This window comes from Onychostruthus taczanowskii, unplaced genomic scaffold (genome assembly GCF_017590055.1).
Source record: "Onychostruthus taczanowskii isolate IOZ18803 unplaced genomic scaffold, ASM1759005v1 scaffold82, whole genome shotgun sequence".
Taxonomy (NCBI): domain Eukaryota; kingdom Metazoa; phylum Chordata; class Aves; order Passeriformes; family Passeridae; genus Onychostruthus; species Onychostruthus taczanowskii.
Window position 1 is genome coordinate 4595686 of NW_024506112.1, and position 15825 is coordinate 4611510.

Here is a 15825-nt window from a genome sequence, read left to right on the forward strand (position 1 = left end):
AGGGTGAGGAGCTGTTGCTGATTCTGCTCCGGGTGCACACAGACCAAACACACTGGGGCAGGCAGGAGAAATTTTAAAAAAACAAATCCAACCAACCAATCCCCAAAACCACCCCAAAACAAACACAATTTGCATATTTATGTTGTTCCCATCCCGACTTGATAAAGCAAGTCATCCACCTAATTTGTAAGTGCACATGAGGAAAGACAGATCTTTTTCTCAACCCTAAGTTTGCCAGCTGCACTGAGTCCATGTGAAAGTCAAATGCCACACATGCTTTGCTCCTGGTGTCATCACACAGAACAAAACTGACTACAAATCCAAGGGAAAACGAAATAATTTTTTGATCAGATTAAATTTTTCAGAAGGACTCGGAATCAGGGAAGTCTATTCCTCTCTCCCCCACAAGAGACAACTTTGACCTAGAATCTGAAAAGTCAAAAAGCCTCTTTATATTATCACTGGGGTGGAAGGAAAACAAAGAGAATTACCCAGTTCCATTAAAAACAGACCATGGAATTAGGTCATGAGAGCATTAAGAAGCATTTTCCTTTAATAATTCCTGCAAGTCTGCTGAAAAACCTCATGACATTGGAACACATTTCAAAGTTGCAACTGTTAACACCTCCATGAAAAGCACTGCTAATAAGGCAAGAGGCAGCAAACTCTACTGATTTTTACTTTTCTTGTCCACCAGATATTTGGTCTACCACTAAAAAATGCTCTTTGTGCCTTCAATGCAATTTAAAGGCAAGTGGTACTTATTTTCTTGCACAAGTGCTTTGACAACAACAGAGCAGCCGTTTTTGAGCAGCAGCTCTACTAAGTGAGTTAAAGGTTAAGTAATGATGGGCAATGTGTAATAAGTATAATGATTTTCTCTCAGATTCTTAATTGTATTTTCACAGTACATGTTTGTTCCCTGTGTTACTGCAGTGGGGAAATTTTCCCTTTTCAAGGTAAGCCTTCTGCACCTACTACAAAAGGAGGACTTTGGCCTTCATATTGAACTCTGAAACCATTGAAATAATGTTCTGCCAGCCTCAATTTTTTGATATTTGAATTTATTTCAGTGAACATTTTGGGAGCAATTTTGGATAACTATGGATTTGTGCCCCAGCTTGATCCTGCTTGGCTGCCAGGGTCACTTGATTGTAATATTAGATTCTCTAAAGCCCCATAAACAAACTACACAAGGTCAGAATGCTCCAACCATTATTAAAGGTAAACGTTAAGCCCATAATGAGCCCAATGAAGTCAACAGCCACAATAGTTTTTTCATTTGTAAAATCTAGATTTACATACAATTATTTTAAAATAAGAGGCCAGATTTTAACTAGATGCATTTCATTATCTTGAAATCAACTAAGTTATATTAATGCTTTAGGTGATACTGAAAAGCTTAAACAATTGTTTTATAAACATGGCAGTTGTTCTTACAGAAACAGACACACAATATTGTACATTTTTCCTGTGCTTTGATTACTGATGAATCATATTCGGTAGCATTTAGTCTTTAATTCCTCCCTCACATATATATGTATATAATGTATATGAAGATATGTATTAAATTACATAGAGTTTCATTTATGAACTAGATAAATGGAGCTGTGTTAAAGGTAACCATACTTACAGGCAGCCAGACCATGTAATTCATGTTGGTTTCAAGCAGTATGTTAGCAAAACAAATGCTTTGTGAATTCAGGTTATTCATTGCCCTACATCTCTGGGTCAGGACCTATGTTTTTTCCCGGAGTATGAAACTTGACAATAATATGTTTCTATTTCATGAATCAAAGCAACCATATTGTGCTATCACAATAAAAAACATCAGCACATATTCTTGATTCTTGTAGAAGCAGTCCTTTTCAGAGAAATTTTCTTTGTGCTTTAGTGTGAGCTGTATTGGTACTTGAGAATAAGGCATAGAGCACCAAAGTGCAGCACCTAGCAACACATTTTACAGAATTTGTCCAATACTAGTACATCATTTTGGAGACAAATATATTGGCTCTATCTAGAGTGATAAAACCCATTCCTTTTGCTTTTGTGCTACAAGACAAGCATATTCATGAAGATCCACCCATGTATTTAAGAATACTCCTCTCACATATACCCCCATCTATACCTGCTAGAGTATTGCCCTTGCATAGTTGTTCCTGTACATGAAAATCTAATTGTGAGTATTTAATTTCCAAATACCTTGTAAGATGAGAATAAAGATAACAGTTAATTTCTTTCACTCAAACTTTGCTTAAAACACAACACAGATTTTGTAACGTGAATAATATTTTTGGCCTCCTGAAATCTTAAACATTAAACTGCTGTTCTTTCATGTTTTTGGAGTTGCTATAAATTGAAGCCACATGAAGTATGTTTTACTCCAGTGTTTCTCTATTTAAGGAAAAGTTAATCAGTAAGATCAATCTAGAGAGAGCAGCAAATTTGTTTGGAAAGCCATCACATGCATGATCTCAGTCTTTGCAAGAAACACCATCCTAATTTTTTGCCCATCATAGTATGAATTTCTGTTTGCAGGTAAAGTCAATCACAAGCTCCATCCTCCATCGATGATTAGTTCATTACCAGTCACATAGGCAGACTGAAATTACATAAAATAAACAATGATTTCAAATAATTTTTCACAGATATTAATTACAGAAAAACACTTTCTTAAATTAAAAAAATATGCTGTCTTTTTATACACTTTTTTTTTTGTTTTACAAAAATACCTGAGTAAGTAATATAATATCTAAATAGAGACAAACATAGAAATTGAAGCCTTTTACTTAACTCAAGGAAGTGTGGCAAAAGTATTACTAGCAGCATTAAGATGAGAATGCATCCTGAGATTACAAATTTACAAAAGCTAGACTTTAGATATCTTACCTGCAGGAGTAAATACCTCACACTGTGATGTTATTAGGTCTGTTCAGCTGAGCAGAATCTGACCAGGTCAGCCAATTATTATAATGGGACCTAACTAAAAACTTAAGATTATATGGATAGTGGAGTACGCAGCTGAGCTGTTGACATTCTTCATGTCACTGCTGAATACATTGGAAAAACGGAATTGTTTACACACAATTGAAAACCCTCTGAGCAGACTGGAAAAAATTATTAGCATTATGGAAATACTAAAACCAAGATGAAACTGAGAAACAGACTACTGATAGATAGCAACATTAATACTGAGCTAAATCCACTGAAGTACTTTGACATGGACATTAGGACTGCTGGACACACCCAGACAAATCCAGTCCAGTTTTTAGCCTCAGTAAATGTATAGCAGCTGAAATAACGTTGGTGTGTGCTCATTAGTGCTGGTGCTGTTTGCAGTGGTCTTCAGGAGTCTGGTGTGTAACAACCACAGTGAGTCTGTTGTTTTCCTTATGCTGGGATGGCAGATTCCCCCTGAGCATTAGCTAAAATGTCCAGTAGCTCTACTAATTCTGCCTCCTTAAAGCATGATCTAGCCATGGTGCAAGCTTGGTAAAGCTGACAAGCTCATTTTATTCACCATTCAGGGTGACCTGGGGTCAGTCAATTTGCTCGGGTGACATGAAACCACCAGGCTGTGGCAGTCAAATACATAATGCCTTGCAATCACTGTCAACATTCAGAATACCTTTCGTATTGCAGGATGAACTCAGTTAGAACACAGTTTGGTTTTAATTTTTGTAATAGTCCAGCTCAAAGAGAATGCAAATTGTCCTGAAACAAATACCCTCTCTACTGTGAGGCAGCAAAGTAGCATGGGATTCTGTGTCAGGACATTTTATTGTCTATACTTACTTCATCAGAGGCCAAGTACACAAAGAGATGGGCCACTTCTTCTGCAGTAGCCATCCTGCCAGTCTTCTGTCTGGCCAGAAAGTCCTTCAATGCCTGGATATACAAGAGCATTTGATTTACCAGAAATATAAAACCAGTTATTTTTACCTATTGACAACTACAAAGCAATATTGGAAACAGGCCTCTAGTCATAACTTCCTTTAGTGCACTAAGTAGGGAATTAAAGCTGGAAAAACATAAAACCAACAGGAATGTGGATTTGGGTTTGAAAAAAATTACATGACTTTTAGAAAGCAGCTAAATCTCTGGTTCCAGAATAAAGCCAACATAAAATCCTTCTTCCTCTGGTGGCAGATATTCCCATGTCCTTCAAATGAGAACTTGCCATTATCCAATAAGGATGGTTAAGCATCCCAAATCATCTGGAAATGCTTAGACCAGAATGCTCTGTCTGTACTGTTTTTACACTACCTTGTGGCTGACACATGCCACCATAGAAGATGTCCTCTGCTTTTGCACTGGACACTGTAACCAACACTTGGAGTTGCTTCCAAGTGGATGAGAGCCCCTCTGCATTCTCTAAGCAATATTATCCTTCTGAGGCTTCAGTTCTGGTCTGGCCATAAGGCTTCTGTCTCGAGTTCAAGCTGACCACACTTTCAAAGGAGACAGCAATGTTAAGTTATCCACAGTACTCTGAAATTGAGGACATTCTTGAATATGGGCAGAAGTGTAGCTATATATTCTTTTTTAAAAGAAGGTTAAACATACGACCAAGCTAATAAATTGCTTTCTCACCTGTTCTGGGTTAGGCCGGGCTTGGATTCTTTCCTGTAAAGATGGTGTGTCAACAGTTCCTAAGCAAAATTTTAAATTCAGTGTTAAAAATTAACAGCATCAGCAATCACAACAAAAGTTTATTTGTTCTATTTGTATGTCTTAACACCTATGTGTAACTTTGTAATATAATTGAAGAGAAAGACTGCAAAGCCACCAATAGAGCACAGAATTTTAAATTTCCGTGGAAGGCAAGAGTTGTGAGAATTACATTCAATACTTTTTGTATGGTTAAACAATGGTCAGACTGTTAGCTAGCTCTTGCTTGCTTCTAACTTCTGAGACTGCATCTTTGAAAAAACCCCATTCAAATACTGTATATTGTATATATAAAGTGCAGATAGTAGGTTAATCAGACTAAACAGCCAGTTTAACCACAGAATAGTAACTTTTCTGTATTAAGCCTTTCAAGCATGCTCTGTTCTTGCAGACTGCTGATAACTTCAGTTACCACTTGCAAGTCTGTTCTTTGTTAAAAAAGCCAGACTCAATCTGGCCTTCTAGCATCTGCTCCTAGATCACAAGATAATGTAAGAACACTTACCAGGACATATGCAGTTGCATCTGATGCCTTGTTCAATGAAATCGGCAGCCACAGCCTTTGTTAGCCCAATAACTGCTGCCTTTGAAGTACTGTAGACACACCTGTTCACAACTCCTAACAGAAGGTCCGTGTCAAGGCAGCACAGAAACAGAGTTAAAAAGGAAAAAAAGAAAGAGCCAAGATTGTTCAATATGCACCTGCTTCTGGACTCCAGCATTTCCTGTAGCAGATGTAGCCTCTCCATAAGGGCAGGCTAGCTGGAATGCCAACTGCCAGAATTCTGCTCAGGTATACGCCAGAGGAAAGCACACAATCTTTCAACAGTGTAAGTCTGGGGACTAGTCTAGCAAACATAAGAAGCAGCAAAGATTTAGGAACAGCAGAAATCCATCTGTTAGTCATGATCAGGCTTCTTTTGCAAGAATAGTCACAGCACTTATGTAATTGTAATTTCTTCATTATATCTCTGAAAAACATAAGTACCAACACATCACTGGTAGTAATATCTTTTTAGTTAATAAATACTGGTGAAAAGGATGCTACAAAACATTCAAAAAGCTCAGAGGTAAGAATCTTGGAGTTTCCACAATTTTCCATCTGTGTCCTTGCATTTATGTTTGAGTTGAATGCGTTCACTTTTTTTTCCCTAACTGGTCCCTCCCCAGGATTTAGAAACAGCTTTGAATTTAGAATGTCCTCTAAGTTCGAAGTTGCACAATATTTATATCATATATCCATCACCTTAAAGATTTACATAAGGAACTCTAGCAAGCTACTGACCTTTGATACTGGATGCCACAGAAGACATATTGATAATATTTCCAGATTTCTGTTTAAACATCTGCAAAAGAGTACTTATGTCACTCAAAAGCAAACTATTTTGTCATCTGCAGGTTCAGCAAAACAGCCCACAACAGCTCACAGAACAGCCCTACATGCGCCTGATACAGAGGGCAACACAGCTCAGTTGGCATGGGTAGGTGCCATTGAGTGGAGCAGTAAAGCAGAATCTGAAATTCTCCCTCATTCCCTGAGCCATGTCAGGATTGAAAACGATGCCAGGAAAGGATGTTTTTCTTGGGTTGCCACCTCTCAGTCATCGCCCTCTGTCACGACAGTAGGTTACACCACACAGACATCTGCCCATGCCATCTACCAATGCAGCAACTCAATGATCACACTGAAACTTCTCATTTTGGAGAAGACTGAAGCACAACATTCTAGCATCTATGAATTTAACTAATTTTCCTTAAGTTACGACCTTTTTAAGCATCCTAAAATCTGATATGCCTGAAGTGTTTAAAAAAAACCCAAACTTTGAAAATTAAGTTCAGCTAAGAAAAAACCCACCCCCAAACAAACTAAAAACCAAACCAAGCAAGCAAAAAGAACTGGCACAATGCTGACAAGAGTAGTTGTCATCCAGTCACGGTCACAGCTTTCAAATCTAGCCTTTGCATTTACAGGAATGCAAACACCTTTTTCAGTCCACAAATTTTTGTAGACCCAAACTTAGCGATTATGTAAAACCAAGAAACATCTTCAAGCTGCTACATTAATTGAGCTGTCATGCTCTAAATCAGCATGTTAGTATCAGCGGCCCTGAATTTCTTCACAAGAGTCTCCAGAGCTGTATAAAATTCATATTAATATATATGATTTATTAATACTTTGTAGCAGTGGTATTGTGCAGCTGTGTGCTGTAGTATAATACATTAGCACTGTATTGCAGTGACTCCATCACTGCTCTGCATAAAGTCTGAAGTATTTTAGCAAGTTTACGTAGGCCAACTCCCCAAATAAATCTTCTCTACCATATCCTTTAGATAAATTGTCTACTTGAAATATTATGCAATGCAGAGAATGTTTTACAGTAGGATCACTGTAATCTAAGGGCCCCCCTATCCGAAGTGGCACACTTGTATTTTGTAAATTGTCACAGTGACAACAACTCTGATCTCTCACACTTTAAACAATGCAGCAGAGACTAAATGTCATGGGCAGCCAAGCCTTGCCTTTGGAAGGAATGTCTTGATCATTAGGTACATGCTGCGAACATTGAGGTTCATTGTGAAGTCCCAGTCTTGCTCCTCACACTCCAGAATGGTTCCATGATGAACAAACCTAGAATGAGTGCATGAAGTGGATTACTGGCTGTGGTTTACATTTTTACAGCCCTTTCCCCACCACTGTTTCGTAGCAATTAACTTCTCCAACCTTGAAAAGAGGGGGATAAGAGCTCCTTTGAAGAATGCAAGAAGCAGTGTATTTCTTCAGATAAGTATCAAGGACACAAAGCAGACTCAATAAGTGCAACAAAATTATGACAATAGAAGAACCAAAAAAGAAAAAAAAAAAAAAAAAGAAAAAAGAAAAGAGCGCTATCAGACTGTCAGGCTTTGTTTACTGTTGTGCTAGAAGGGCCAAAGCCATCAAGACAGGGTACCCATAGAGTGAGGAAAATATAAGTTCCAGAGCTGTTCTATCTTGGCCTGGGTTATGTGGCTGTGCAAAAAAAGGTCAGTTTTGATGAAAACACATGATGGTTTGTATTAAGAGTATAAAATCCATTAAAACATAACAAATAAAATGTATTGAAGTCATAGAAAGTAGTCCTGGAGGACAGGGAAAACTGGAAAAATAGTAGTAGCAAAGAGAATTTGGTTACCCTGCAACATTACAGAGGACGTCAATCTTTTCAATCTCCTTGGCCAGATTTTCAATCTGCTCCTTTTTGGTGACATCCAGAACCCGTATTTGAATGCCTAGAAAAAAGAGAGCATTTGTTTCAATGTGTTTTATTAAGGATTAGCTGAGTATTTTTCTGAGGTGCTGAGGATAGCACTTACAGTTCAATTCACTCAATCATTAAGTTAATGCAGCAGTTCATCTGGGACAGCATACCATGCTATTTAAAATTTCAGGAAAGAATTAAAATTATCAACTCTTTTAATTGCTATATAGCATGGCAAGCAGATGAGCTAGCTTAATTTACCATAAAAACATTCCACATAAATTTGAATTCCACTATACTCTTACACAGAAGAATTACAGAACCTATATAATCATAATGAACTTTCATGCTCATTATCATAGAATAACAACTGGAACTAGTTACTTGTGTCTTGCAGTGCCATTACATGCCACATTCTCATGCGTAGTTGATGACATTATAAATGAGCTTTATATAATTTAATTAATAAGGAGAAATTATTTTGCATAAACTATTAAAATCATGAGGGCAGTCACACTGGAACAGGGTCCTGCAGAGGAAATTCCAACCTTAGAGATGTTCAGAACTTAATTAAACACAGCCTTGAGCAACCTGCTCTAACCAGTGCCACCTTGAGCACTAGATGGAACTACACGACCTCCCAAAGCCTAACCCAGCTGATATGATTCCATGAAACACTGGAAAGCTGTCTGTAAAGCATCCAAGTGTTGTCAAAGGAGAATTTGATTTGAAATGGAAAAAAACATGGGTTTTTTGAAACCAAAGCAACAAGCCCATGAAAAGGCTTTCTGTGCCTTAATTAAATGATAGAGACACTTTTGAAGAGATTTGTGTGTTCGCTCAGACTACAGGCTGGTGATTAACATCACACTGGAATTACCTCTCCTGGACACAATTCAAAGACCTCAAAGTGCCAAGTCTTGAGGTATTATAGATTGACTAATCATATGTCTAAAGCATGGAAATGGCTCTGAGTACATGGAAAATTATTTCTTTCCTTGTGAGCATAGTAGCAGAGGAAAAAAATGTAACGTTTTCCCAAATACCCTCAGAAGGAACCTGAAAAGCCCTCAAGTTCCCAAACAATTACAAAGGCATTGCTCGTTGTGAGCTCCAGTTGGCAGTCTGATATTCATGCTAAAAGCTGTGCCAGCTGTGGTTTTGTGTATTTTACTGTCAGCCTTTAGTAGGAATTCTTTAAATCCACTTGCTTCTCTCAAATCAAGTTAGAAGCATTGTCAGCTGTAAGCTATATCCAAGTCTTATTTTTATTTCAATATTGAAAAAATACTTTTTAACGTAATATCGCACTTGCGATTAGAAAGACACCTGTGCAAAACCTGCTTCTTGAAGCACGTTCCTGTGGTGGCAGTACAAAAACATCTTTCAGGCCTGAACATTTGTACCAACAGAACAGGCGTATCTAGTGTTGCTAGAATTAAATTTCTGAAGACATATGGATTCTACCGGACAGTAAGGAATGCATTAAAAGGACAAGCCAAGCAAGGACCATAGAAACACAAGACACTAGGTCTACCTTTTTGTATAGTGGGATGTTCTCTTGACCAGAGAAAAAAGCATTCTATGCCTTCCAGAGTGATGCACTTGATAATCAGCCTAGTGAAGCCAAAAGGTGACTGAAATGGGTGCTATTCTAGCAAACATCAACTTCTGTGACACAAGAAAATCAGTTATTCCACATGTCTGGAATCATACTCTGATATGCTGATGTTGCAATATTTTACGCGCCAAATCTGTTCTTTCACACCACAGCATAAAATGATGCAAACATTGAAAGAACAAGTCGGGATATTTTCTTTTTTTCCTGTCTTTTTCAAGCTTTCCTATCCTCAAAATATATCTCAGCCAGCCTACACAAAACTTGTAAGAGCTGAACTAACGCCTGCTGTAGGGCCATTTACCTGGATATTTCCCCAGTTCTTGCAGTTTAGACTCATTGATGTCTGTAGCAATGACTTTGGCTCCTTCTTTCGCAAAAGCCTGGAGAACACAGAAGCAGTTTGTATTTAGATATTCCAGGTCATACCAGAAATAAAATCTGTTTTCTTTTCCAGTGCTTTTTGGCTTGAAATAGAAGCCAAGCCAAGCTGAAGGCAGCTGATCTCTCAGTTTTCATCCTGGGCATATCAGGGAGTTGCACACAACAATGTAACTTTGTGTGATAAGCCAGATTTAAGGTGTTTTCCCTAAAGGAAGGAACCTATAAATGAAGTGTAAGAACAGTAACCAGACTAAGATAATGGATATTATTATTTCCCTTATTAGCTGCACTAGTAATTAGCAACAGGGCTAGAATTGTCTGTATTGTTAAGATTGAAATCTCACTAATTTCAATCTAATTTAAAGCTATTGTTAGATTTAAATTTAAAGTTACAAAATTTGACAGGTAAAGGCAGAAGTCATAAACAAGGATTTTTTTTAACGAAATCCTTTGTATCCAAGTAATTGGAATAGAACAATATTAAAAGCAGCATGACTTCTGATATTTAACCAGAGACATTGCTTCATTCTTGATGGTCTCCTCAAAAGCCTCTTTCTTTTTATTGTGATTACTGATAAATCAACATCTAACAAAGTCTGCCAAAAGTATTCTGACATCTTGGACTGTAGTCCCTTATCTTCAAAATAGGTGTCCCAAGTGCAGCTTAAGAGGATAGTGACATTAAACATACCAGGCTTCCATGGCTGGTTGGGTGTTTACAAAGTGAAACCATCAGGAGGATTACCTGCTCCTTGGAGTGAGCGATTCATGTAAGAGCCAAGATCAGCAGTCTTCTGTGTTCTCAACCACACACATGAGAAACCAACCACTCTGGGGAAAATGCTACAGGAGCTTTTCCTGAGCTCTTAATTACATTACAGAAATAACAAGATAACTCTACTGGGTTTTTTATTTGCCATGGAAAAGAGAAGTAGCAGGAGAAGAACTGGTCAAAAGGAGTTATGAGCTAACTGGAGAGTTAATACGTACCTTGAATTCTGTTTATCAGTAATGAAATAAAACTTGTAGAGGGCTTCTTACAGCTGCTCATTGTAAACAATGTGTTAGTATCATGTGAACTTGGTTATGTCAGTCATGGCTTTACTGTAGGGGATCCTCACAGTATCCAGCCTTAGACCAGGAAACATTCCCTCTATTATCTCTAATTTTCTCCCAGAACAAAGCAAGAGAGATGCTGAAAAAAAGGTACAGGCAGTACCAACCATATATTGTTAGAAAAGCAGATGCAGCTGTCCTCAAATCTTGTTCTTATCCTTGTCTAACATCTCCACTCAGAGCTGAAGATTTTAATAAAATTAAACAGCACAAAGCCTGCATGATACAGCATAGTGGCTACATTATTCCCTGATTTTTTCACTGTGTAGTCCTGGCCTCATCTATGGTTCATAAATTCAAGAACTGGTTTGGTGCAGATGTCACTGGACAAGCTAGAATGAGAGACCTCGCACAGCAGAACATTTTCCAACTTACAATAGCAGCTGCTCGGCCAATGCCCTGTGCCGCCGCAGACACCAGGATGATCTTCCCGTCCAGCCGCCCCATGGTGCTGACCTGCGCAGGCACGGGATGGCACAGACGTTTAACAAAGATAAGCTAACACCACCCCCAGGAATCAGATGCAAACACATTCCCAAAACTAGACACAATCCAGGGTGTACCTCTGCCATCACAATTGTCCTGTTTGCCTGCCGTGTGACCCTCAGTTTTCCAGGGTTCTGAAAGGCAGGGCTGCCCCTTCTGTTTTTTTTTAGTTGTACGTAAAGGATCTCAAGAAGTCGAAAGGCAGTTGAGCTCAGAAGTTAAGCTTCATTATAACAGAAATTGGATTTTATTTTTTCTTAAATGTGAAAAAAAAAATCCAGGATGAAACAGCAGTACAATAATTCTTAATCTAGTGTATCCACTATCAATGGTATTCTCAGAAAGCAGGTCAGTCTTCTGTTTCTCTACAAACTTTTTCATGTCCTAGACTGCAATACATTCCGCACAATGCCCTGGCTTTCCTATCTGCCTTCAGTTGTCTTAGGAATTTTCCAGCTACCAGGCTCCCAGCCCCAGTAAAGCAGGAAAGTGTGGGGGAATGAAGCCCCCAGTCTTGCCTCTTGTTCCCTGTTCTCAGGGAACACTGTTTTTGGGGCAGTAGGGAACCTCTAGGAGCTGCTACCTTAGTGTGGGTGGAATTCAGCCAAAAGGCAGAATACAGCCCTGTTCAAGTGCTGTGTTAGGTTTAACAAAATACAGCATGCAAAAATGCAGTCAAACAAGTGAAAACAAATACCAAGTCTCAAAGAACTTCCTAAGAAGTGAGGTCCCCCTGTTCTAGTCACAGCATAGCATCTGGAGTTTGTTAATTGGGTTCCCCATAAGCAGAACTTCTGCATTCTCATAATCCTCCAAGCAACTTGGTAGATACGGGTGTAGAAATGTGTCATAAGAACGAAATATATGCATAAATCCAACACACCAAGTACTTCACTGGGAAGTTAAAATAAAGGTGCCATAATCTTCCCCATGTTAGCAACCAGTGCTGTCCTCTAGAGATGCTCAAATCCATGCTGTGACTCACATTACTGAGTCAAATTCAGTGCACTACTTCTTGAATCAAATATTCTTTTCTCTTTTGTTGATCAGAAATTGTTTTGTTAGATGTTTTTCCTGACAACAGTTGCAGCAAAACCATTTTCATGAAGGTTACAGATTCAACAAATTAGACTTCTGAAGCAACGTAATAGAAAAATTCTTTTCTTTCCAAAAGCCACCTGGATCAGTTCAAGTACTTCCCCAAATCACCTTAACACGTGGGAAGCAAAATGCATTATAAATACATTTTTCAATCCAGCAATCAGGTTTTATGAACATTTGCCATACTGATTCTATGAAGCATTTAGAAATAAATGTTATTACAGTCACTCACCGAGAGATCTCAAACAGCTTTGTTATATTTACCGACCCTTGTACAAAAGGAAGCTCTACAGTTTTTTTTTCCTGTGCTTGTTGGGATTTGTAGTCCAACTGCTAAGTTTCTCTACACAAACGTAATTTCCTGTTGAAACATTGAGATGCTGCCACCTAGTGAAACTCAAGGTTTTAAAAAAGTGCAATTTTTCTCCTGCACAGGAAAGGACACAAAAGTATCACCAATATTAGCTGACTCTCTTACAAGAGGAATTCAAGAGACCAGGAGGATTCCCACCAGAAGGCCACAAACCTGTTTTTCCAAGCAATATCTTTTCGCAATGTAAACTATCAAATTCCAAATCAGGACAAAACTTATGTGACTATTTTTTGTTGTTGTTAAACTATATATTGACCAACGTATCTTTTGTTTCTAGTGGTTTAACTTGCATATGTTAAAGCAGAATTAATACCATTAGACTGCAGAATTCTAGGACAAACTAATTTGGCTATAAGCTCACACTAGGCTTAAGGCTGCCTGATAGTATTATTAAGGAATTTTGGTGTCCTGTCTAAACATCAGTTAGTTCTCAGAAAAGCCACTTCTGTGGATAAACTGGGACACACATGCACAAAAGTTCAGTTTATCCTGCCTTTCTGCTAAACTATGATAGCTTTTAAGGCTTTCTAAATCAGCTCCCGTAAACAAACCTGTAATGACTTTATTTGCTAAAAGCATTTATCCCTCTGCCCCTAAGCTTTTGCCACCTGAATTCAGCCACTTGTAGCAATAAGTTTCTGCCTTTTTTAGTTCAGTCACCAGAAAAATCACCAAACCTAGTTGTTCCAAGCAAGTAATAATTAACAAAAAAACCAATGGAAATTGTGTATAGAAGAGGTAGATCTATATATACACCTTCTTTGTGATTCTGGAAGAAGAAAAAAAACCAGTCTAACTGATTTATTAGAACACCAAAATGCTGGTGGCCAAAGGAAACCTCGTTCATCATAGTGGGAAATAAAGTAACAAACCAAACAAAAAAAAAAAAAAACAAAAAAACCAACCCAAAACAAACCCAGAAAACTTCTAACCGACCTCAAAAAAAAAAAAAAAAAAAAAAAACCCCAAAAAATCCCCCAACCCCCAAAAAAAAAAAAAAAAAAAAAAAACCCCAAAAAATCCCCCAACCCCCAAAAAAAAAAAAAAAAAAAAAAAACAAAAAAAAAAAACCAAAACAAACCCAGAAAACTTCCAACTGACCTCAAAAAAAAAAAAAAAAGAAAAAAAAAAAAAAAAAAAAACCACCAACAACCCCCCCCAACAAAAAAAAAAAAAAAAGAAAAAAAAAGAAAAACCACCACAGACCCACCAGCACTTTGCATTTATCCCTGTCAGAAAATAAATACCTGTGGCTGTGGTCAGAAAGAAGACATTGCAGCACCCAACTCTGTAACAGTATTTAGAACTTGTATATTTTTAAAGGCTCATCATGCCTGTAAAAACTTCCCAAAACACATTCCAGGCCAAAGATTGAGATAAATCCTTGCAACTTCTTAGTAGGTACAGTGGTTGGCAGTTTTCAGCCATTCAAAGTAAATGGAAGGTTGGCTCTTTACTAAAGAGGTACCTCCACCATCAGGTATATAATGTCCTTGTGTGACTCCCCAATTCCAGTAACTGCTGAATGCTCGGGAATATGTCAGTGTAGCCATGTGCTTGTCAGTTTGGGTGACCCAAACAGGGCCTAGCATCACAGAGATTTATTCCTATAAAATAAAGATGATGCTTTTGATGCAGGTATCTTCTTTAGGTATGACTTCCTCATCTCATGATGATGATTTCATCGTTAATGGAGTTGATCACAGGATAAATTCCTGTTTAGTTGGCAGTGAAGGGCACAGAGGAAAAGGAAAGGGAGGAGGATCTATGTTTTAGACTTGAACCATTTTCTGATAGACTCAAATTAAAAACTCTGACAACAGTAAACTTCTGCACAAATAATTGCTGCAGAAGGTTATAGAGGACGGAGACAAGAAGAATAATAATGATGGAAGTGATGAAATCAGTATAAAAGACAGTCATTTGGTAACATTTGGACACCGAATGTTGCAGTCAGCATCCTTGGGTCATAGCACAATTGAACAGCAAAACCATTTTTACATATTTAACATAACAAATTTTATTACCAAGTTATATATAACATACAAAATGTAGGTCTCACAACACAGATAAGTAGGTTAATAAAAGAGTCCATTTTGTCCCAATGATCTGGTTTGTTTTCCCTTCACTAGAGAAGCAGAAGAATGTGCAGTCCGTTGCTTACTATTTAAAAAAAATCCAATACACAACTTCAGACAGGTATGTTGAAAAATTATGCAAAATTCAGAGTTACTCACGGTACCATAATTGGCTGAGCTGCAGAAACTTTTAAGGAGTTTAAGAGGAACCCTTGATTGTGTGCTCTACAAACAGGAGATCAGTAACTTCGGTTGCAGTATCCAAAGTAGTGAAGATTGTGGTGAAAATACAGTTTCTATTGGCCTAAAGAAAGTATGGTATGAAAACCACATGCTAAGAAATAAAAAGAATATTTCTTGCCAAGTCAACAGCACTTTGAAGATAGAAATATCAACACGCCAGAAAAGGGCTGTTCTGAGAATGACAGAAAGAAAAGTTTGAGACTGAGAAGTTTCACAGTAGATTAGTTTGTGATCCATTCCTTGTTTCCATTTTTTCTTCAATACATTAGCCTCTCTGCCATAAAAAAAAAATCCACATCAAAACATCAAAGCAGCACATCAGCAGATCAGCAGGTTGTGGGACAAAATCTGGTTTTCCATCTTTGTCCTCATATTCCAGCTTTCCCAGGTGTGGGAAGTAGAAACTCTAAGACAGCAAAGATGGAAGAGGTTGATGGTTTTTAACCTGAAGCAATTTTTTTTGTATATGCAGATCCTGGCTGTAGGTGCTGTAAGGGCAGCTAACACAGAGCATCT

General features: G+C 37.9%; 1 protein-coding gene across 2 annotated transcripts; it reads right to left on the minus strand.

The window, feature by feature from the left end:
* Window positions 1–363: 363 nt before the first annotated feature.
* On the minus strand, window positions 364–12946 carry BDH2 (3-hydroxybutyrate dehydrogenase 2). 2 transcript variants are annotated; one of them, XM_041424531.1, is made up of 10 exons: window positions 12848–12946; window positions 11404–11484; window positions 9833–9911; window positions 7845–7941; window positions 7192–7300; window positions 5957–6017; window positions 5177–5290; window positions 4594–4652; window positions 3796–3888; window positions 364–2602 (listed from the first exon to the last, which is right to left on the minus strand). In XM_041424531.1, the coding sequence occupies exons 2-10, from the start codon at window positions 11473–11475 to the stop codon at window positions 2549–2551; spliced, it is 738 nt and encodes a 245-aa protein (XP_041280465.1). In that variant the 5' UTR covers window positions 11476–11484; window positions 12848–12946; the 3' UTR covers window positions 364–2548. The 2 variants fall into 2 exon arrangements, with proteins under 2 accessions (XP_041280465.1, XP_041280466.1); XM_041424532.1 differs by having other exon boundaries at window positions 12880–12932.
* Window positions 12947–15825: the final 2879 nt, after the last annotated feature.

What these genes read in the sequence shown, in the direction of transcription:
- BDH2 (XM_041424531.1), bottom strand. Translation starts at nt 11,475, where the DNA reads ATGGGGCGGCTGGACGGGAAGATCATCCTGGTGTCTGCGGCGGCACAG. An exon ending in GTCCTCTGTAATGTTGCAGG is followed by an intron (nt 7,301 to 7,844) that starts GTAACCAAATTC and finishes CACTCATTCTAG; the next exon opens with GTTTGTTCATCATGGAACCA. An exon ending in TGTGGCATCCAGTATCAAAG is followed by an intron (nt 5,291 to 5,956) that starts GTCAGTAGCTTG and finishes ACCTTCTGTTAG; the next exon opens with GAGTTGTGAACAGGTGTGTC.